We start from the raw sequence: 21,545 nt of genomic DNA, 5'->3' as shown, positions 1-21,545 counted from the left end.
GTGCGTGTTTAGCTAATTTTCCCGATCGCAACCAAATGGAGAAAAGAAAACGGCGAGCTATGCAAAAACTAGTATATTTCATTTCATAATACAATAATTTATGTACGCTGGCGTACTTTACATATCTTTGTGTTTCCTTTCGTAGTTCGTAGTTTCAGTAGTATAAAAATTGTTTGAAAAACACATACGAAAATGATAGTGGGGCAAACTAGTTGAATATCCATGATATGATGATTAGCAAACACTTTTGGCTTAAAATTAAATACATGACATGAGGTGTGCGGGGAGGTCGGGGATAAAAACATAAATAGCTAAATGTAAATTGTTACACTTAAATGAAATGAAGCCAGGGCGCTGCTGGCTGCTCTCCCTGGATAAGTATAAAAATATGCTTCACGGCCGCTTCATTTAAATGCTTTCCACGTGCCACACCTTGGTGTTGCAGTCCTGTCCGGTGGAGATCACAGTGTTGTTGTCCAGCCAGACCAACCGAGTGATTTGCGACTGCGGATGGGCATCTGGAGTGGGCAAAAAACCATGTCAGACATCGCTTAAAGCTTGATACACCTTTGTAAAAACTTACTCTTGATGATAGTATGTTTGGCCGGATTGGCCACGGACCAGATAATGATAGTAGTGTCCAACGATCCACTAGCCACCAGCAGCGAGTTGGGCGACCAGGCCACCGTATTTACGCGAGCACTGTGGAAGCCCCACTCTTTGTTGTGTGCAGGCTATGAAAGTACATCCGATTAGTAATGGAATGAAAATAGACATTTATGTTTACTTAATACCTTGTACTCCTCCACTGAGTAGAGCACCACCTTGCGATGGGCATCGCAAGCAACCAAATACTTCAAGTCCGGCGAGTAAGAAACATCCGTGACAGCTCCCAAGTGATCCAGCTCCACCTTGGGCTCCAATACTCCGCCCTTCAGGGTGTAGATGTGCAACTTTTGGTCATCACCGCCGACAGCCACATCGGAAGTGTCCGCATTAACGGCAATCGAGCTGGCCTCGTACTTGATGGGCAGCGAAAAGATCTTCTTTTGGTCCTGCACAAGAGTCAACTCTTTAATGCAGGCCAGTGCAATGATGTTCTCGTTACGCAAAATGGCCAAGCCACGAGGCTGGCAGTTAAGCTTCACCACATAGTCCGTGTAGGAGTTGCCCTCCACGCTGAACTGGCGAAGGCTGTCGTCGATGCCACAGGTATAGACAAAGTCACCCCAGGCGGCAATGCCGTTGATCTGGTTTCCGTGTCCAGTGCCTGTGATGCGATCGTTGGTGCCGCTTCCTGAGTTCCAGTTGGTCACCACGCCATCGTGGCTACCCGTGTAGATGGTGCTGCGGTCATCGCTCAGTCCCAGCACGGTGATGGGCTTGTTGTGGCCCTTCACCACACGCAGCGGTTTCGAGGGATCCGCCACATTGAGGTAGGTGATCACGCCAGAAAGCGAGACGGTGATTAGGTTGTCTCCTTGCCACAAGCAGGACACCTGTTGGTCATCCACAGTGGTGCCCATCACAAACTCGCTAACTAGCTCGCGCGACTCCACGGTCCAAAGGCGGCACGTCTTGTCGCCGGAGCAGGTCAGCAGTTGGGTGCTGTCTGGTTTCCAGGCCAATGCGTAAACACCGCCCTTGTGGGCAGGAGAGCCAAATTCGCCCACCAGTTCAGAGCTGGTGCCATCATACAGGAAGACTTTGCCATCAAAGCCGGCAGAGGCGAAGAATTTGCCATCAGGCGAGTAGCGCACAGCCTGGACGAAGCGAGAGTGATCCTGCTTGGTCATCTTGAACTTGAACGGGGGTCCCTCGAACACGGCGATAGTATTGTCTTCGCTGCCTGTAATAACAAGTGTGCGTGTAAATATATTGCATTTTGGGACTATTATTCGTGTGTGAACTCACCCGTAACAATGCGGAATGGCCTGGCTGGCCGGAAGTCCGCCGAGTTAATAGACTTGGACTGGCCGCTGATCTCGCCCACAGACGTGCCGGTTTCAGACATAAAGACATGACCGAAACGTTCGCGTCCCTCGCCCACGGCCACGATGCGCTGATTGTCTGGCGACCAGCTAATATCCTTGATGGGTCCTGCAATAGGCTGGAACTCATTCTTAAGCAGGTGCTCTTTGTTGACCGTGTCCCAAATGCGAATCTTGCCGGAGGCGTCTGGTGAAAAAGGAGAAAGCTAAATAAATAACATTGCTCGCTTCAAAACCGCAGATAAGATAAAGAAACCGCTCCAAATAAGGAAATGCTAATCATTGGCCATGGCGTGACTCATGGTGGTCACGATTTTTATGCTCTGCTGCCGCAAGCCGGGTGCTCCAAGTGTGAAATTGCTGGGCGAGACTTACCGCCAGATGCAATATAGAATCCGCTGGGCGAGTACTTGGCCACGTTCACTGCACACGAGTGCTCCGTGTAGACATCGGCGATGGCTGGATTCTATGGTGCGGTAGAAAGGGAAAAGCATACATACATTTTTTAGAGACACTTTTGGCAAATTAAACAAATGAATGGTAAATGGTCTTGGGATCCTAAATATGCACATAGGTATTTTGTTTTGAATTTGTTATGTATGATTCCTTCATTAACTGTTCATTCTCCAGCACCTAAATATCTTTTGGTGGAAGATTCCACTCCATCTCTTAGGCATTAAAGATACCATAGAAGTGGCGGGATTATCGGGACAAAAGACAAAGAAACATGGGAATATTTTGAATTTGTACTGATTCAATGAGTGAAAGATAGGCAAACAAATACATAGCTGCTATGAAGAATCACTTTGACCAGATGAAAACATCATAATGATGATGCGTGGGCGGCAAACAAGAAATTTATCTGTGTGCCAGTCTGTGTTTTGCCGGTTGGCCTGTGGAATGGGAATCTGTGTTTTGCGCCTTATATACCGTACATATATATATAAATAAATATAGAACAGCTGCCCGAAAGCCAGAAAGCACACACAAACTGGCAACAGAAACTGCAGCCTGTCCAAAAATAAAACACCATTTGGACGTAAATGCCATGGATTTATGGCAGGATCGGAGCAGCAGGCTGCAGCATATATCAGCTTACCTCGATGTTCCTGATGATCACAGAGTTTCCATTGGTGTACAGGAAGTTCTTGCCCTTGGGATCGGCACCCAATACGATGGGTTGGCCGCGTTGGGTGCGCGGCAGAGTTGCGTAGATGTTTTCTGCAATTAGGCGATTATTTCGATTAGAAATGGGCTGTGACTGCTACTCAGATAACGCCGGCAAAATTTGGAGTGGGTGGAAAATAGGGTGCGGCTTCGTTTTTGGGGAGCGAACGGGAATGGGGTCGCTCCAACGGCTCCTCCCCCGCCCCCTCAACTGCTTAAAAAGGTCTTTCATATGCAGCTATGCCCATTTATGGGCATAATCACGGCGCTTCCGGCGATTACTTTCTGCTTTTACCGTTTTTCGCCTGTTGACTCATCCCCCTCTCTACGTATCACATTCGGAGTGGGATCGGATTCATGACTGCAGTTTATCTCTGTGGGATTCCAACTCACTGTTTTCGTACGCCGGTGGTTGGGGTTGTGCCATTGTGGTGATTTCTCGGTGCTCCTGAAGCCTTTACTAATTAGTGCGAAATTCCGCGGATAAATGAAAACACCAAACTCAAGTTCGCCGACGATTAGTGGTGGGCTAAGATCGATGTGGGCACCACCGTCGTCATCGATGTTTTATTCTTTGCGGCCTATCAACTTTGGGCTGCGGTTACCCATCTCTAACCGCGAATTAAACTAGAGAGAATTTAAAATTAAATTACATTTCATTATATAAACTTTTAACATTACATTAAAATTAAAGAGTTTTATGTGTTATAATAAAAGTAACAATTAATATACCGTAATAACACAGAACGAAACCAAACCAAACTTTATTTCTTGGACATGCACTTTTTATTTTCATACTTGTGTTAAGAAAAATTAAAATTTCACTATTTATTATTATCTAATATAATAAGTTGTATATTTTTCAAGAACTATCTAAATATCGATAGGTGGCGCCAAATTAATTAATCGGTATCTGTTGTTCCCCACCTCTACCATTGTTTACGTTTTTCATTTTTCGGAAGAATGATGCAAAGATTTCCGACGCAGGCGACCGTGGAGAATCCACGTTATGGACAGCTGATTATAGGACCTCCTGGTTCTGGGAAAACCACCTATTGTGCCGAGGCCCTTAAGTTCTATCGCGAACTGGGCCGCCAGGTGGGCGTTGTGAATCTGGATCCAGCTAACGAAAACATGTCCTACGAACCGGTGCTCAGTGTGATGGAGCTAATCACTGTGGAGGATTGTATGGAGCACCTAAAGCTGGGACCGAACGGAGCTCTAATGCACTGCTCTGAGTATCTGGCTGAACATTTGGAGGATTGGCTGTTGCCGGCACTGCGCAAACTGAGCGCCACCCACAACTACTTCCTGTTCGACTGTCCCGGCCAAATTGAGCTATATACCCATCACAATGCTATGGCCCGGGTTTTTGAGCGTTTGGAGCGTGAGAGATATAGCCTGGTCACCGTTAACCTCATAGATTCCCATTACTGCTCGGAGCCAGCCAAATTCATTGCCACTTTGCTGATGGCATTGAACACCATGTTGCGAATGAGTCTACCCCACGTGAATGTGCTTTCCAAGGCCGATCTACTAAAGAAGCACGAGACCAAGTTGCACTTCAACGTGGACTACTATACGGACGTCCTGGACCTCAAGTATTTGCTGGACAAACTGGACGATGATCCCGCCATGCGAAAGTACCACAAACTGAATGCAGCCATCTGCTCCATGGTGGAGGACTACGCCCTCGTTTCATTCCAACTGCTGGACGTATTCAGCACGGACAGCATGCTCCGCTTGCGCAATCACATCGACAAGGCTAATGGATACGTCTACAAGGCAGGCGAGGAGCAGACGGTCAACTCACTACTAGCCTGCGCCGTGGGTGCAGAAACTGAGGCCGCTCGTATGGAGCATGATGTCCAGCCCTATATGGAATAAAAGTACTGGGATTAATCGAAAATAGCCTGTGATAAGACTCCCTGAAAAGGAAAAAAAAAGGCTTTTGAGCTAAAATATAAATATATGGAACCGAGTACTATTGAACCTTATATATTAGCAGCCAATCCGTTTTTGTCTAACCACATATTTTTAAGAGGATAAATAAATTGCAATACGCTAGCATGGTTGATCATCACTTGAGGATCTACTAATCGGAAAACACCAAGAGAACTCTACATTTGAACTTTGCAAAATCCAGGCCACCACTAGATGTCGCTGCAAACGTTGTAAATAATGGTAAGATGTATGTAAAATTTTACAGAGGAACAGAATTTTGAATTAAGAATTATTAAATTGAATTTAATAAAAAAATACAACAAAAAATCAATTTGTCATTTAGGATTTTGGGCTTTGTTGGCTTTTTTAGAAAATATGTCAAACGGAGAAAATTGTATTTATATAAATTATGATTTTAAAAATATCCTTTGCTAGTCGAATAACAATTGACAAATGAACTAACCTAAAATATTAATACAGAAAATATAATATACTAAACAATAACTAATTGTATAAGAACAAGCATGAATTTTGCAGTCTGTTAGATCTTATAAAAAAGAACCAGGTATTTCAGTAAATTGGTTAGACATTAATCCAACCGTGAATACGTGTAACTCGGTTAGCGTTCTTTTCAGCATATAAAAACCCAAAGTTCAGCTTGTGTCGAAAAGGATCTGCATCTGAACCCTATACTTTGATTTATCTAAAAGCAAAGCCCTCGTTAACATAAATAAAAATTAATTAAGTCCGAGGCGCGTTGTTTTGCGAGATAAGAGCTGGAACGACCGGTGAACATCTCGTGGCAAGCTGCAAATTGTGGCACGTGCACCGCAAAACGGGATCGCTATAGACTCCTATACCACGTCCAAGTCGTGAGCACTCGGGGGCTCCGTCTTGCAGGCACGGGCAGACGAGTTGGGATATAAAAAAGCACCAGGAGTCGCTACTTTTAAGCCGATTCGTGAATACCCTTTTGTGCGTAACTTTTATTTGATTTAGTGAAAAAGTTGTTGATTGAAAAGCAGCCAAGTTATGCCAATTTACTCTTGGTCTTAAATCCAAATGGGAGTTATAGATCTACGTTATAGATGTTTAAAGAATACGCTTAAGGATTCAAAACTCTTAAGGTCTGAAAAATATTAAACAGTTTTAAGAATTTATTGGATTTTTCACCAAAGAATGGGCTTTTACAACCAACCTCGAATAATATATTTTCTGAATATCATTGATTATAAAGATATTTATAAGCCTTCTGCTTAAGCTGGTGACTCCTCTTTGTAGGGCATAAGAAAACAGCGGCAAAAACGAAAACAGTTATTAAATGCAGCAGGCTCTTGTCAGATTGCAGCAGGCTGGCTGCCAATTCCCCAGTCCCCATTCCCATTCCCAATCCCAATCCCCCAAAGCCCCGATCCCCTTGACCGCAAGCCAAATTAAAATAAACGAAAGTGGTTTCGTGCCAGGACGAAGTGAGTGGGGCTCGGATTCGTTTTGCCTTTGCGATTTGTGTAAAGCAGCGGGCTGCGGCTTCTTGTTTTTTTGGCACACGCTCTGCAGGATAATTCGTCGCGTCCTCAAAAGCCATAAGTGCGATCCCCTGCGATGTAAGCGCGTCAGGCTAAACAGTTAAGCGACCTGGCTTGTAAGAGCGCTATTTGGTTTTGCTTTCCAGGCCAGTCCTGGCAACGATTGCGGTCAAAAGACGCGCGTCCTGTTCCCGAAAAGCAGGTGCACACCAGCAGCGGCAGTCGGGGAACAAATGTGCCAGCTAAGCAACTGGAAAAAAATAAAGGAGTCGAAACTCTGAGGCCATAGGACTAGCAGATGACCTAGAAAACAAGATATAAGTACGGAACTATTAACAAGAATCCCTAAATATATTCACTTGAAATTAAACCATTTAAACAACATCAAACAGTTTTCCAGGTTCAAAAATTTTTTTCATATCAATCATGGCCACATATCATTTCTTATCAGTCCCCTCATACGCTTGCTATTCCCATCATGCCCCACCGATACCCTGAACGCACCCATTCCCTAATATTACACGGTATAAATGCCTAAAAAAGAGCCCAAGTCAAGTGGGCATCTAGATACGCGTAGAATTCCTCCTAGGGAGAATCGAACTCGGCGAGGGAATACACAATATTTGATTGATCTTTTTACATACTCGAGAGAGAAGGGCGAGATATGGGCAGATTGGCGGGCCCATGTGGAGGATAGGAAGTGAACCGCCGATCCGAAACCCAGATCGTAGGTAGGCCGGGTATATCCTGCGTATCCTGCGTCAGTTGTGCTGAAGCCGCAGCAAGAGGAGTAAAAATGCCATATGCTGCACTTGAAGCGCAGGCAGCAGCCAGCAAGCAAAGGCATCGGCCAAATCATTAACTTAAGGTTAACGGTTGCCCCTGCTGCATTGTCTTCATCCCCGAAACAAAAAGCGGAACCAAATGCTCAATCTTGACCGGAACTGTAATTTGATCGAACCCGCGCACAGATATTAGATACGATAAGATCTTCCAGCAGCAGCAGCTTTTTCCTGTCGAAAATTATAAACTAAGCTCCACTAGATCGAGATTCTTGAAAGGAACATCTTCGGGTTATTCACCCGACCGATCGTATGATCGCCCAACAGTTGCACATTTTTGGGTCCTTTTTCGTTTTTTTTTTTTTTTTGTTTTTCCCTGGCTGTTGCTCATTTCTTGCCTTCCCTTAAAACTGACTACCTTGTACCTGAGTTCCTGAATCGCCTTTCGGGTTTTGGATTCGGGATCGGGGCGCGTGCCTGCTGTCGTCGTCGTCTTCGGTGGGTTTTAAGTCCTCAGGTTCGGTGTATCTGTATCTGTGTATCTGTATCTGCAGCGAGCACATGACGCTGCTCACCTCTGTGTTGGCCCTTTGCTCTCTGTTGGATTGAGTTTACTGGCTTAAACTGTAATTCAGGCCGCTGCTTATGCAAATATTTTGATCTTATGCCGAGACGAGAACAGTTGGAAATCAACAGGATGGGAAAGTAGTATAAAAAAGCTCAAAGAGAAGATCGGTAAGGTTTTTGTTTTGAAAAAACCGTTCTTTACCACAGGAATACTTGATTTTGTGCATTGTATTTCAAAAATAAGTTATACAAGTAGATAGTGAGGAAGTAGACTTAGTGAATGAACTGAGGGATTTAGGTACGAAATGAAAAACAGTGATTTTTTGGATTTATTAAAATATTATCTCGGCTTGAACTCTTAAACTTTTCTATTTGTGACTTAACCGAATCGGGAAGCCGAGCAAACTCATAATTCAGCTCCAGCATTTCCCCCTTGCTCAAGTTTGTTACCATCGTTCATATGAGACGCGTTGACACTTATGAATTGCTTGGCAATTTAAGCGACATGACACCCACTACCACTAAAAAAACACAGAAAGAATCTGCACAGAGATTAAAATTACGATTTTAGTAGCTGCTGTTAAGAGTCTATAGAATATAAAAAAAATAAATAAAAAAGTTGATTCGGAATACAAAATCTTGAAAACAGAGAAAGAGTAGATAAAGATACTAAATATCTATAGTAAATATCTAATAGTATCTATATGTATGAGTATATACCAATCATTAGCTTTAGAAAGAGTTTATCTTCACCAGCAAAAGTGGGAGTGCTAACATTTGCTATAAAATCTAAGTTACATATTCGAAATCATATTTGATTGTGCTTTCCCATAGCTTTCTTTTTCTTTGACATTTATTTTCTAAGTGTAATTCCAGCACCACACGTAGCATTCGCGGACGACAATTTACACCGGTAGCTAGCCTGGAAGCCAAGTTACTGAGATGCGGCTGGCGCCGACTTTTCGCCTTGAATGGGTCGCTAAATCAAGCAATTATGAGGGCCTTTGTCGCAACTACATACGAAGTACCGAGGTTCCAAAGTACCAAAACATATGCAAATCAGCCGACCGACGACCAGTCGAGAGATGAAAGGTTGTGGGGCTGCCGGAGATAAAGGGAAATCTGTTCAGGGCCAACGAATTGATTTTCCTACGCCCATAGCCATTCGACTGCCGCCTGACTTACGCGACTGACTGGGCCTAGTTTATCGGCCAACTGCCACGCCTTCCCCCGCCGCGTTGCGCACTTTGGGCACTGCCACACCGCATACATGCAAAGCGAACCGCCAAAGTCAAAAGAGAGTTTCGGGAGCTCGTTTTGGTGCCGCAAAGCATCCTCGGCTGCTGCTGCGACTGCGTAGAAGCCGCACGCCACATTTCAATGATAAATGTTGCCCAGAGTCCAGTAGCAGCGCCAATAGTACACTGGAAACAATTGTGGTGTCATCTGCGGAAATAAGGGCGACATACATATATTTGAAAAGTATAAAAGCTAATAGACAACGTGTATATGAAGCTGTATTATAATTAAGAAGAAAATAAACAATTTAAATACTTGCCTAAAGTATCTATGATAATAGATCGAATATTGTAAAAAGGAAAAATATTCTATTGAATGATAATTTCATTTCATTGAAATTATCCCATTCCACCTGTAACCCATCGCTTTCTTATTATTTTATTTCCATAGATGATGGAACATGTTCCAAGCCCCGATTTTTCGCAGTGCCATGGGAGTCTGATGCCAGGTTAACCAGCAGATTGCTCTTGGGCCGAGCGCTATTTTGGGTAAATTGTTTTATTGCAGTTCAATTGTTGGCCGAGCTTCAGCTCCTTTGGGCTTGTTTGCTGCCTGGGATCTTGTCAAGCGGCGCTCGTTGGAGGTCCCGAAGCGAAACAGTAGCCGCAGTTAGCAGCAGTAAATTACCGTCTTTATTGGAGGCATTACGGCTTCATCAAGTCGGATGACCAATGGAATGAAATCTATATGCTATTATTTTTAGCAACTTAACTATTAGATTCTTATTAATATATAGGTTTGGGATAGTAATGGATTCATTGCTTATCTTGTATACATTGTTTACAGCTTTATTATTGTTTTGTGATATGCAGTAGCTGCTTGATATTATATTTTATTTCTCTGAATCTAAAATTCCCAATTTCAGGGCATCCCACCTTCTGCAGGAAGCCAAGCGATTCTCCTTCCGTTCTATCTGTTTGCATCTCGCGGCGCTGCAGATAGCCGTGGCTTTTCTCCCATATGTCTAACCGAAAGCGGAGATTATGGCATCATTTGGAGGTCTTGTGAAAAGTTAATAAATGGCTTATCTCCGCCGGAGACGACATGTGTTTGGCTTAATTGTGTCAGCGTGTGGGCTGTCGCTTGTATTTCGAAAGTCAGTTCTACTGAACTTTCGCACAGCTCGGCCAGAAATGGTCAAAACGGCCCAATCCCAATGCAGTTCCAGAGGGAGGAGAAGGCACGAGAAGGGTAAAGGTATCGTAAGTTAACCATTCGCCTGCTAATTACGACAAACGACAAACGCCGTTCAACTGTCAGAGATTTGTGCGGGCGAGACCCCATGTCGGTGCCTTATTTGTACCCCAAAATAGTTGTGGTGGCGCCACCAGCCCCTCGAAGGGGCTTCCAAAAACACAATCCTAACAAGCCCCCAACATACTCGTAGTACGCGAGTGAGAAGTCGCTGGCCCGATTTGTTTGGCCTCCTCCACTCGGCCACAACCAAATAAGGCAGGCCCATTGGAATTCAATCTTAAGGCCATTAGCAATTAATATCAAATGAAATTGAAATAAATTTCATTTGGTCACCTAGCATCCAGAAGGAGGTCCTCCGATTCGCATTACCATACACATTCCCAGTTCGTTTTCCATGCGGCACTCGCTGATTTTCATCATCATGCGAAAGGGGGTCGGGTTCGCCCCCTACCCCATCCGCAATGGTCAGTTGGGGCCACCGCAACGGCAACGGCAACCTTTTGGCTTTGGGCTAATCGCCCATCGAGGCTCCTTTGGCCAGAAGAGAGCCAACCACGGTCAACAACAATAATTTTATCAATTTTGTTTTATAATTGTGCGCAGACGCAGCGGAGGGACTAAAGTTAGCCAAAACAAAGGAAAACTAAGCAAAGCAAAGCACAACGCTCTTGTTTAGTGGGGCCGAGTTATAGTTTGTTGGCCCTTAAAAGGCAATTTGTGGGAATTTTAGAAAAACATATATATAATTTAGTTAATTATTTGTGCCATAGACGAACACTGGGATAAAACTTAATGTTTATATTGTCTTTAGATTTTTTTTTTTATTTGGTTTATTTTAGGAAATGGTAAGTAAATAATTAAAATATTTTCATTTTCATTATATATTTAATTTTTTACAAAGCTTTTCTCAGCTCTGGCCACATTTTGGGCTAACTAAGCTGGCAGATTGCGACCCCTCCTTTGGGGGCCAAAACAAACTACGCAGATTTCATTGTTAGCCTCGTTGGCAGCATGTAAATGTCCGTCTTTTGTTTTGCGGCTGTGGCTGTAACTGCGGCCCAAGTGGCCAACTGTCTGGGCCTGGTTGGCCTGACTGGCTGTTGTGGTTGCCGCTGTTGTCTTAAATTAATACCAAATTGTCAACGCTGGCGAAAAGCTGCACAGCGCGCCAACGCCGCATGATAAGAGGCAGGCCAGCGCACAGGCCGGGCCAAGAGAGCTGGAGTAGCCAACTGGCGAACTGGAGGACTGGGAACGGGTGACCGGGATGCGGAGTGCTGGTAACTGGGAGAAACTGGGAAATGGGAGCCCGCTGACTGCTGACTGCTGACTGCATCTGCGCATGCGTCTGAGTCTGGGGTTTAAGCTTCTGTGCGCGGCTTTCGCTCGTTTTGGCCGTTGCATTTGTGGCTGGTCTAAGGTCTTCGATGGTCGTCAATTGATAGCCAGATTTGTGCAATTATCATTTTAATAATTGCCAACAATCTGCACGATATGAACCGGCGACAGCGGTGCAGGGACTCCTCCTGGTCGAGGAACTCCTCCTGGTCGTGCTCATAACCAGTAGCCAGTCGGTGGCCATGGCCACTGTCGCCTCGCCTCGCTGTGAGCATCGTTTTGGCCCCCATTTGTTGCCAAGACAATTATAATCCACATGGCCAGGCTACATAATAATAAATTTATTACAGATTTCCGCCTGATTTGTTGGAAGGAATTTCCATGCTGGCCAGCAGCACCCACTGTGAGACAAATAGAGAATACTTAAATGGTCTCTTAGTGCTTTAAACGATGTCGGCAGATAGTGCGATAAATCAGTAGAGATCGGTGAACGGGGGCGAAGGGAGGAATGGAATCTCAGTAACTTAGCATCATGAGTATATTCCCGATTTTTTATGAATTTCCTTTATTAGTTATGAGTGAAAGTACATATTGCTGTTTATAAAAATGATACAAAAGTGAGCAAGAGTAATAATTCTTTAGCAATTATATATAATAAAATATGGTTATGCGATAAGTTTTTCATCAACGTCAGCTTTTTATGTAGTTTGCATATTTAAACTTCACCTTTCATTATTTTTATTTTTATTTATGGCACTACAAATTAAATACCTCCTAAAAAAAGATAAGCTTATAAACCTTTCTGATTAAAAATCACTATTTTGATAAATTGAAGTTATTATGGATTGACAATAATTTTTAATCAGCTACCCTGTTATACTCAATCTAACGTTAACTAAAAATCTGTTAATCGTATAAGCTCGGCAATCGTAGATCAGTTGTTATGGCCATTCACCAAATCAACTCGACCATTCATCATGGGGGTTTTCATTCGGCCAATCCAACATCTATCTAACGGTCCACAAGGCCCACACACCTCCGATGTTGGCCAGAAGCAGAAACTCACCTCGCCACGAACTGGCTCACATACACAGGCGCAAACCCGTTCCGTGTAGGTGTTACCCGCCCTCTCGACGTTCTGCTGGCCAATCAGCGAGCGGCGGCCGAGAGCCACGAGCCAAGTGCAAAGGCATTTCCGAGTTTCCGAGCGGCAGAGTGTGGGATTTGCTCAAACGCAGAGGGGCTCGCTGAGGGTGTCGTAAATAAAATGTCGCCGACATGAAAAACAGAGAATGGAAATTATTTACGACTCTCGACCCTGTGATGCATTGCATTGCACTACAAAAAATATTGATAAGTATTCCAATATTCATTCAAGACTTTTAATTATCAGTCGTGATAATAGAAAATATATATTTATAACAAAATTTGCTAATTTTGAAACTTATCCAACACGAAATTTAAATTTTGAAATATTAAATATATTATATTTTATTATTATATTATATTGAACATTAAATACCACAAAATTATTAAATGTTAGTTACAGTTAAAAAAAGTCGCTTTTTCCATTTCTTAGTTTAATTATATCTGAGATGAATTCATAAATCGGATTCTTTAAAAAGAAATATTGTAATTTTCAAATTAGTATTTCTCTCTGTGTACCGCATATCAAACGATGATAGATGTGTGAGCGGCATACGGTGAATCCGTTACAAAGCGGCAGGGGATGAGCACGCGCCCTCAGTTCTCCAGATAAACAGAATGCATGGAAATGCCGCCAAGCGCAACGATGCCACCAACTTGACTTGGCCAGCCCTCATCGCGGTCGAAGTGGTAGTAGCCTGAGTTCCCCCATTTTGGCCCGCTTTTAGGCCGCGTGCCTCGTACCGCTTCGCTAGATCGGCGGCACCCGTGGCGGACACGAGTGCGATGGAATTTCGGTGTCGCCTCAACTCTGCACATGTCCTGCCAAGGAAATTGCGCCAAAAACTAGGGGACGGGAACTAAAATTGCTGACAAGGAAAAGGATCGTTAAATGTGGAAGTGTAAGTGTGCGCCCGCCACTTTTTCTTGGCTCGTTTTCTAGGCAGGTGTGGCGCGCGCCAAGGATAGATAAACTGGAATTGAGGCGGCCAAGACGAGGTGGCCAAGCGTGGCGAGCTACCAACTCAGGAGGAGGACCACGAACTCTCATCAAGGATAAGCTCGGGAAAAGGTGCATCGAGCGGTAGAGGGAGAAAGTGGCAGGTGCTCAGTCGTCCTATCTGAGTGGTTTAATAGCTACGATCCAACGAGGAGATGGAGACTTTATAGCTTATATGTTGGTAATAGTTCTAAATGGCGAAATAATCCATTGACTGACAAAGGAATTCATTCATTTAACTTCAATCAAAGAAAAATACGACGAACAGCAAAGTTAGCAATGAGAGCCTTAAAAAAAACTTTGTTGAAAGTTAATTACCTAAAACCAAACCAAACTATAACTACTAAATAAAATATGTCCTTATAAATATATTTTAAAAAAGTTACAAGAGATTTTATATATGTTATAAACAATCATGTAGTTTTGGTAGAAATAAAACAGATAAAATCCTACAATAATTTAATTAAAGCCGATATATGTTTGTATTTTGGGAAGTACGTCAATCCTCTAAAGAATAAACTCAAGATGGTGACTTAAACTATTTTCCCTTATTGGGAGGTGCGTATAAAATATCAATTTAAACTTATTTTCTCGTATATTTTACTCGCAATGTCGTTTTAATAATTATTACAAAAATTAATTTTCATCACATTAAGAATTAGGTATCCATTTGTAATCCTTGTCAAATCCAAAGGCAATCTAAACAGTATCTACAAACATGCAGAGTTGCTACGACAGATGTTAGATCCTTGAATTCATCCACCTAAATATTTGTATGCTACCCCGCCCCATCCCGCCCTCGTCCTTTCCCCTTCCACCGATAAGCAGTGAAATCCTCTGCCGATTGCTGGCCCTCTCACGCTTCCTCTCCCTTGGCCAAAGTACCGATCCCGATATTCCCAAGCCAACAACAGTTGGTGTTGGCAGCAACAGAAAGAGCAAAGGCAATTGTAACTGTTACAGGGCAGCGGGAAAAGGATAACAAACGCCCGCCAAACTTTAACTGCATACCAATTAGTAGGGAAACGCGTGCTGCCGAGTGGAAAACCAGTAGTAGATGGGTCAAGAGGATAGGGGTTGGGGTATCGAGATCGCCAGGGGACTCCTAACTGTGCGTCTTGACCCTTACAACATGGAACACAGGACTGCAACTGCCGCCAACTGCTGCCAAAGGTGAAAAACCAGAGTTGGCAACACGAACACCAACACCAACCAAACATTGGAGGGCTCTCGAGAGCCACCACCAAAAGAGTCAACACCAATACACCGAGGGCCCGTTTTGATTCGGCTTGCTGCCGCACTCACACAGTGCCAGAAAAAAGAGAGCTCGATTTGTACCTTTTTTTCGGGCCAAGTCGCTTCACCGTTGGCTCAATTTAGAACCGAGCCATCGACCAAAGATTCAGTCAGGTGCGAAGCACCGAGCGATACGGACGTGTTCGTCTCCAGTGAGTCAAGATAAAACCGCACTGAATAAGACCCATCCAAGATCCGTTCGAATCCAAGATCACAGCGCCAAGAAAGTGAGATTTGTGAAGTGAACAGTACTGGGAAAAATCCCAAATCCAAAGACTGTTAAAGTAAATACGCAAATCAGCCCCAGTGAGATTCCAAAAAGTAAAGATCCAAAATCAAAATGAATCACCTATCGCCGCCGCCATCGCCGCATTCCCAGCAGCCGAGTCCCGCGGGATTGGGCTGCCATGGAGCAGCTCTGGACAAGCAGTGGATGCAGCGGGCTTCCGCCTTCAACACTGTGATAGCCTCCGCAGCAGCACAGAAACTGAATGGCCGAGGTGAGTTCGCGATCTGGATTGGCAGAAAAATATATGGGGCAGTAAAGATAGCAAAATTAGCTTATTAGCTTATTTAATCGCAGCAAGTTGAGAGCAAGTATTTAAAAGATTACTTGACTGGATTCAGTTTCTTAATATCAAAATGTTAACGATTTCAACAGATCAGAAAACATATCTTAACTTTTCTGGAGTTCTTAACAATAAGAGAGAGTAACCATACATTGATAGGCATTCTGAGGATACTGCTCCTTCTTAATCTTAGTAACTACTATCCAACTGATCCGTTGCATTTGCATTTTCCGCCATAGATCTGCCCTTTTTGTACAACCCGCTGCTCTACTCGAGTGCCCTACTGTGGCCCCAATTTCTGTTGTCCTCGGCCACGACTCTGGGTACTCCACTGACCCCCATGACACCCAAATCGCCCGCCTCTGTGGTCTTGGGTCAGCGGGATCGTGACTTTGCCTTGACGCCCGAAAAGGAGCATGAGCTCCAGTTGAACAATAACAATGAGAACAGCAAGCAGGACTATCAGGAGCAGGATGAGGATATGCCACTAAATCTGAGCACAAAGGAGCGTATCACATCGGATGATTCCAACCGAGATCAGTATCACAGCAGCAGCAACAACAGCAGCAGGAGCAGCTCCAGCAGCGAAGTGGAGCCACTGCATCCGATGACCTCCCTAAACGTGACCCCACCTCCACTGAGGGCTGTGAATCTCAAGAGTTCGAGTACACCACAGCAACAGCGCCAGAGATCGCAGGGTAACATCATTTGGTCACCGGCCTCGATGTGCGAGAGATCGGCGAGAAGGGAGCAGTACGGCCTGAAGATGGAGGAGCAGGGCGATGAGGAGGAGCACCAGGTGGATCCCATTGTGCGAAAGTTCAAGTATGAGCGCAGGACTGCATCCATATCCTCGCTACAATCGCCGATCTCCTCGCTGTCCGCTCCCGCCTCGAATGCCGTCCAGGATCTGGAGTTCGAGGTGGCCCAGCAGCAGTTGTATGCCCATCGCAGCGCATTCATGGCCGGATTGACGGGCAACAACCTGGAACTGCTTACCCAGCACTTGAAGCTGAAGAGCGAGCAGCCGCAGCAGCAGCAACAGCATCGCATCAAGGACGAGCAGCAGCAGGATAACCGCTCGGCAGCGGCGCTCATGAATTTGGTGGCAGCCGCCGAATTCGGCTACATGCGTAATCAACACCAACAGTCGCAGCAGCAGCAGCAACAACAGTTGCATCACCAGCAGCAGCCGCAGCAACATCAGCATCAGCAGCAACATCCTGACTCGACGGCCACAGATGTTGCGCGTCGTTCGTCCTCCTCGTCATCTTACCAAGGCGAAAACGAGGAGAAGCGCAGCGGCAGGAATTTCCAGGTAAGCAGACTCAAACAGGATAAACGCGTAGACGGGTGGGGAAATATGAAGAGGAAATCGAGGGCAAATCGCTTGAAAATCTCTGAGCTCCGGTCCTCTTTAATGGGCTTATCACGTGTCCTGAAGGACCATGATCTATAACCCAAACGAATACTATTCGTATCATTGCATAAGGTTGCGTGTCCTCGACAATTCCCCTGTGTTAATTGTTTCATATTTTGTCCGCGCGGGTTTTAATTGTCGCCGAGCCGAAAACCCCACCAATACCACTTTCAATTTGGAAAAGTGGCACAGCAAATACTGTCATAAAGTTGGTAATACAAGCCAAACCGATAGAGCTCTATGGAAATTCAATTAAGTCCCATCGAAATCACGCAATTAGTTAATCAAATAATTTTGATTAGCGCCAGCGCGGGCGGGGGGTGTACAACTCGCCCCCGAAGATTTATGTACAAATTACAATCATAATTGTCATTTCGATATTGGATTGTGCGAAAGGTAAGAGGGCACACGACCCTCAGGAATTTGAGACGAGTTACCCTAATGCCCTATGCCTACCCCGATGTCATATTGCGTTTATATCCATCAACACCCGCCGCGAGTCCTTATTTTTTCAGTCTTTTTTTTCACACATTAAAGGGTCAGTGAAATGCGATAGGTTTTCGGGCTTCAGGAGCGTCATATGGTCAAAAAGCCGAGGAAGACAGTTGCCAGAGTCCTTCGCGCAGGCGCAGTCACTGTTCTTCAGCTGTTTATGTATAAAATCGAATTTTTTTCTGTAATTCGTGCTTTACATCTGTTCACCATTGGAGGCCCACCCGGCTGACTCAGACTTTGGGGTTTCTCCTTAACTCTTTTTTGTTTCCCTCCTCGTTTTTTCTTTTTTTTGCCTTTCGAGCTTTGCCAACTTCCGTTCCGTTGTCAGAGCTAAGCAAATTGACATTATGGCTCAGGCAGTTGAGCGCAGCTTAACAATAGAGCAACTAATTGGGCCTGAGTCTAGCCAATGTGTGTAGTGGATATGGTCCACGCGAATGCAATGCGCAAATAGAAAATCCCAAAAACAAGGCTCACAAAAAAAAAAAAAATTTTAAAAAATAATAAGAGAACATAAAAACCAATAAGAAAGAAATTTTAAAAAACCGACACTTGTGTCAATTTACAATTACGCGTAGACCATGCGGGGTTTTCGAAAAAATTGTCTCATATTTTTTCACCCATTTATGTGTTTTACTTTTCGTTGTTTTCACGTTTTCGTGTTTAATAAATGTCGCCCACGTAAGCCGACGATTTGAGTTGTGTTATGTCAATGTTTGGTTACTTGCAACGCTGCTGCAACTGGCAAACTGTTCAAACATTTAATCTGACAACCGAAGATGTTACAGCCACTGGATTCGTCCAATCCCCGCGATCGATTCCCCGTGGATCCCAGCTGTGTTTGGCCCACAAATACTGCGGTATATACAATGTATGTACATACCTATATGCATGGCTAAAGCTCCCTGGAAAGTGTCTCACTTGAGATTTAGCATTGGGCCGAGATAGAACGCCCCTTAAACAATATTTACCTAGCTGTTTCAGCACTGAGAAATGGCTAAGGTTCTAGATTATTTGTCGCCTGGATGTGGGCTAACCAAGTTTGGCTTTGGGTTTTCCCTTGTCGTCACCTGTCTAACAAATATTTGAGCACTCACAAATCTAGTTTAATTCATGTTGCCACTGCGAATTTGGCTCAGGCACACAAAAAACGGCGAATTTATATATAAATTCTTTTCTGATTTTTTGATTATTTGGCTCAAGCTGTGCAAATATGGGGTATTCAGAGTTCCAATAATCATGACTCGCTCTGTTTGAATGTGTTGTTAATAATGTTGTTTTCTATTGTTTCTTTCAGTGCAAACAGTGTGGCAAGAGCTTCAAGCGTTCGTCCACCCTGTCCACACATCTGCTCATCCACAGCGATACGCGGCCATATCCCTGCCAATATTGTGGCAAGCGGTTCCACCAAAAGTCGGACATGAAGAAGCACACGTACATACACACCGGTAAGTTGAATATTCGGTGAAATCAAAGCTAGTCCATGGGGATAGAACCCGGGCATTTCTGGGCAAATGTGTCACAACCTAGTGCAAACAGAGCCACCCTTGAGCACACAGATCCCTATCGCCTTTCAATTTGTCTAATTGCTGTAAAGCTGCCGTCGCCTCTCGAAAACAATTAATAAACTTTGAAGCGGCATTTAACTAATTGTGTTTATTGATTTTCTTGCGATTCCAGGCGAGAAGCCACACAAGTGCACCGTTTGCCTGAAGGCCTTCAGCCAGAGCTCCAACCTGATAACGCACATGAGGAAGCATACGGGCTACAAACCCTTCGGATGCCACCTCTGCGATCAGTCCTTCCAGCGCAAGGTGGATCTGCGCCGTCATCGGGAGAGCCGCCATGAGGAGGCTCCGCCAGTGGAGGACCTGAAGCCCCTGAAGATGGAGGTGAGCAGCAGCAGCTGCTGACCAAGGCTAGGCGGCAATCTCTGATCCAGGAGATCTCAGTATTAGCTAAGCAGGACGAGACACACACTCAAAACCAGATGATGATGGTGTTGATGATGATGAAGGTGGAGTAGATCACAGTTGGCCCTAAGTCTAAGTCGTTGCTATGAAGCCAAAGTTTGTTTTGTTTAGGCCTTCGCAAAGATTTAGGTAAATCGTAAGAATTATTGTTAAAACCTATTAGCTAAGATACTGCCTTAAGTCTGTACATAGTTATCCCAAACAAGACTCTTTTTATAGCCGTTAAACACTAGCTTAATGAATAATCTAATTTATTGCATTAAACGTTTTTGATTTGATTCAAACTTAACCCAAAATTGGCAGCTAAACGTACCAAAGAACAACCTCAAACAAATGAACTACCACTTGGCGACCACTTGTCTAAATTTAGTTTCCTAATTTATTTAAGTTTATTAATGACATCACCCACATTTATTTATACGATCTATGCGAATTTTTAGTTTATTCTTATTTTGTAATAAACCCAATGACTTATTGTAATTATATTTATTAGGAGCGTATATGATTTTTGGAAAATAAAGTTGAAAGCTAAAAGAGAACAAACGAAATATATGTTTTTTTTAAAAAGGATAAAACTCCAAGAATCTAGAATGATATAATTTCCGACGAGAGATAAAAATTGATACCTTTATATAATATCCTCGAGAATATCAAAAAGTACACATGATATGATTAATACATAGAAATTTTTGGTATGCATTATTAATTCAAATAGTTTTTACATTGGGTGGGTTAAATATCTCATTATTTCGATCAACCCCTTGAACAGCTGAGAAATTCCTTAGTATCAAGGACACAGCCTCCTCCTTTGAAGTACCACATTTTGATACAAATTGTCCAAAGCGATCCAAATATTTTTTCGGGGGCCTGTTCGTAAACCTGATTTTATAGATGAATTCCTGCACGTACTCGATTGATGGGGAATAAGTTGCTCCTGTTTCGGGTGACGCGGTGATCTTTGATCTGTGCCCAATGTGGCATTTGTGGAATGCCCTTTGTAAGTCGCCGCGTTACAGGTACACATACCCCTCGGCCCACTTGCATGCCCGATCCTTGGGGAAAACGCCAATAAGTGTTCGAAGTTCGAACTAATTGCTGACGAAATAAAGTGAGAAATGGGGCTTGCGGGGATCGAGGATGAGGGGGCATGGAGCAATGGTCATTGAGGACTGCTGATCGCAATTTTCGGTAATCGAAATGTCCGAATGCATTTTGCGGCACTTTAAAACGCCCGAAATGAAGTTTGGCAGTTTACAAATCACCGACTTCCCTCATTATCGCCATTCATCGGCAGTCGCAATCAGAAATCGACCAAATCAGCGAGCCCATCCGCAGGATTTTATTTGGGGCCACTTTCTGCAGCCAAACTCGATCGTCGGGTTGTTCTTGGGCTTCTTTGACTTTGGCACGCCACAAATTGATCGAAATTGACAAAATATTGAACGAAAAAAAACCGGGCAGGGGAGAGAGAAATATGCAGTTCAATTGTTGCCGAAGAAAAATGCAGTTCAAGGACTTTACGCCAAGTGCCGACAAAGTGGGGATCAAAAGTCAAAGAATGTAGATGCTGATAATCATACTATTGAGATGGCATTTGGCCAGGTGGATAGCGAAACTCAAGGTCGGATGTTTTAACAAATTAGTTTAGTACTTTGTAAGCAACTCGCAAGTTCTGTGCAAATATGACTTCCATTGAAGATATTGAAGTGCCAGGTCAATAAAAGAGAAAGTAATCGTAAATACCTAATATGAGTATCATAAAAGCATAGATTTTTAATCCCGAATATTTATACTTTGTTTAATGAACTTTGTATATACTTTATATATACCTCAAA

General features: G+C 43.8%; 3 protein-coding genes across 4 annotated transcripts; 2 read left to right on the top strand and 1 right to left on the bottom strand.

Annotated features, from left to right (window-relative positions):
- Positions 1 to 58: 58 nt before the first annotated feature.
- Positions 59 to 3,676, bottom strand: LOC6605574 (actin-interacting protein 1). Of its 2 annotated transcripts, none has more exons than XM_002030360.2 (7): positions 3,552 to 3,676; positions 3,091 to 3,212; positions 2,367 to 2,457; positions 1,915 to 2,178; positions 795 to 1,849; positions 584 to 734; positions 59 to 518 (listed from the first exon to the last, which is right to left on the bottom strand). In XM_002030360.2, exons 1-7 carry the CDS (start codon positions 3,583 to 3,585, stop codon positions 409 to 411), a joined length of 1,827 nt encoding a protein of 608 aa, XP_002030396.1. In that variant the 5' UTR covers positions 3,586 to 3,676; the 3' UTR covers positions 59 to 408. The 2 variants fall into 2 exon arrangements, with proteins under 2 accessions (XP_002030396.1, XP_032573936.1); XM_032718045.1 differs by lacking the exon at positions 3,552 to 3,676 and adding an exon at positions 3,454 to 3,490.
- A 417-nt stretch (positions 3,677 to 4,093) lies between these two features.
- Positions 4,094 to 5,267, top strand: LOC6605573 (GPN-loop GTPase 2). The gene has a single exon (XM_002030359.2). The coding sequence runs from the start codon at positions 4,122 to 4,124 to the stop codon at positions 5,043 to 5,045; it is 924 nt and encodes a 307-aa protein (XP_002030395.1). The 5' UTR covers positions 4,094 to 4,121; the 3' UTR covers positions 5,046 to 5,267.
- Positions 5,268 to 15,383: 10,116 nt separating this feature from the next.
- Positions 15,384 to 20,219, top strand: LOC6605572 (zinc finger protein sens). Its single transcript, XM_002030358.2, has 4 exons — positions 15,384 to 15,753; positions 16,062 to 17,140; positions 19,035 to 19,185; positions 19,418 to 20,219. Exons 1-4 carry the CDS (start codon positions 15,594 to 15,596, stop codon positions 19,648 to 19,650), a joined length of 1,623 nt encoding a protein of 540 aa, XP_002030394.1. The 5' UTR covers positions 15,384 to 15,593; the 3' UTR covers positions 19,651 to 20,219.
- Positions 20,220 to 21,545: the final 1,326 nt, after the last annotated feature.

The sequence above is a fragment of the Drosophila sechellia genome, chromosome 3L, assembly GCF_004382195.2.
Source record: "Drosophila sechellia strain sech25 chromosome 3L, ASM438219v1, whole genome shotgun sequence".
Lineage (NCBI taxonomy): Eukaryota > Metazoa > Arthropoda > Insecta > Diptera > Drosophilidae > Drosophila > Drosophila sechellia.
The sequence above is the reverse complement of the archived record's forward strand: the minus strand, read 5'-3'. Positions and strand labels throughout refer to the sequence as shown.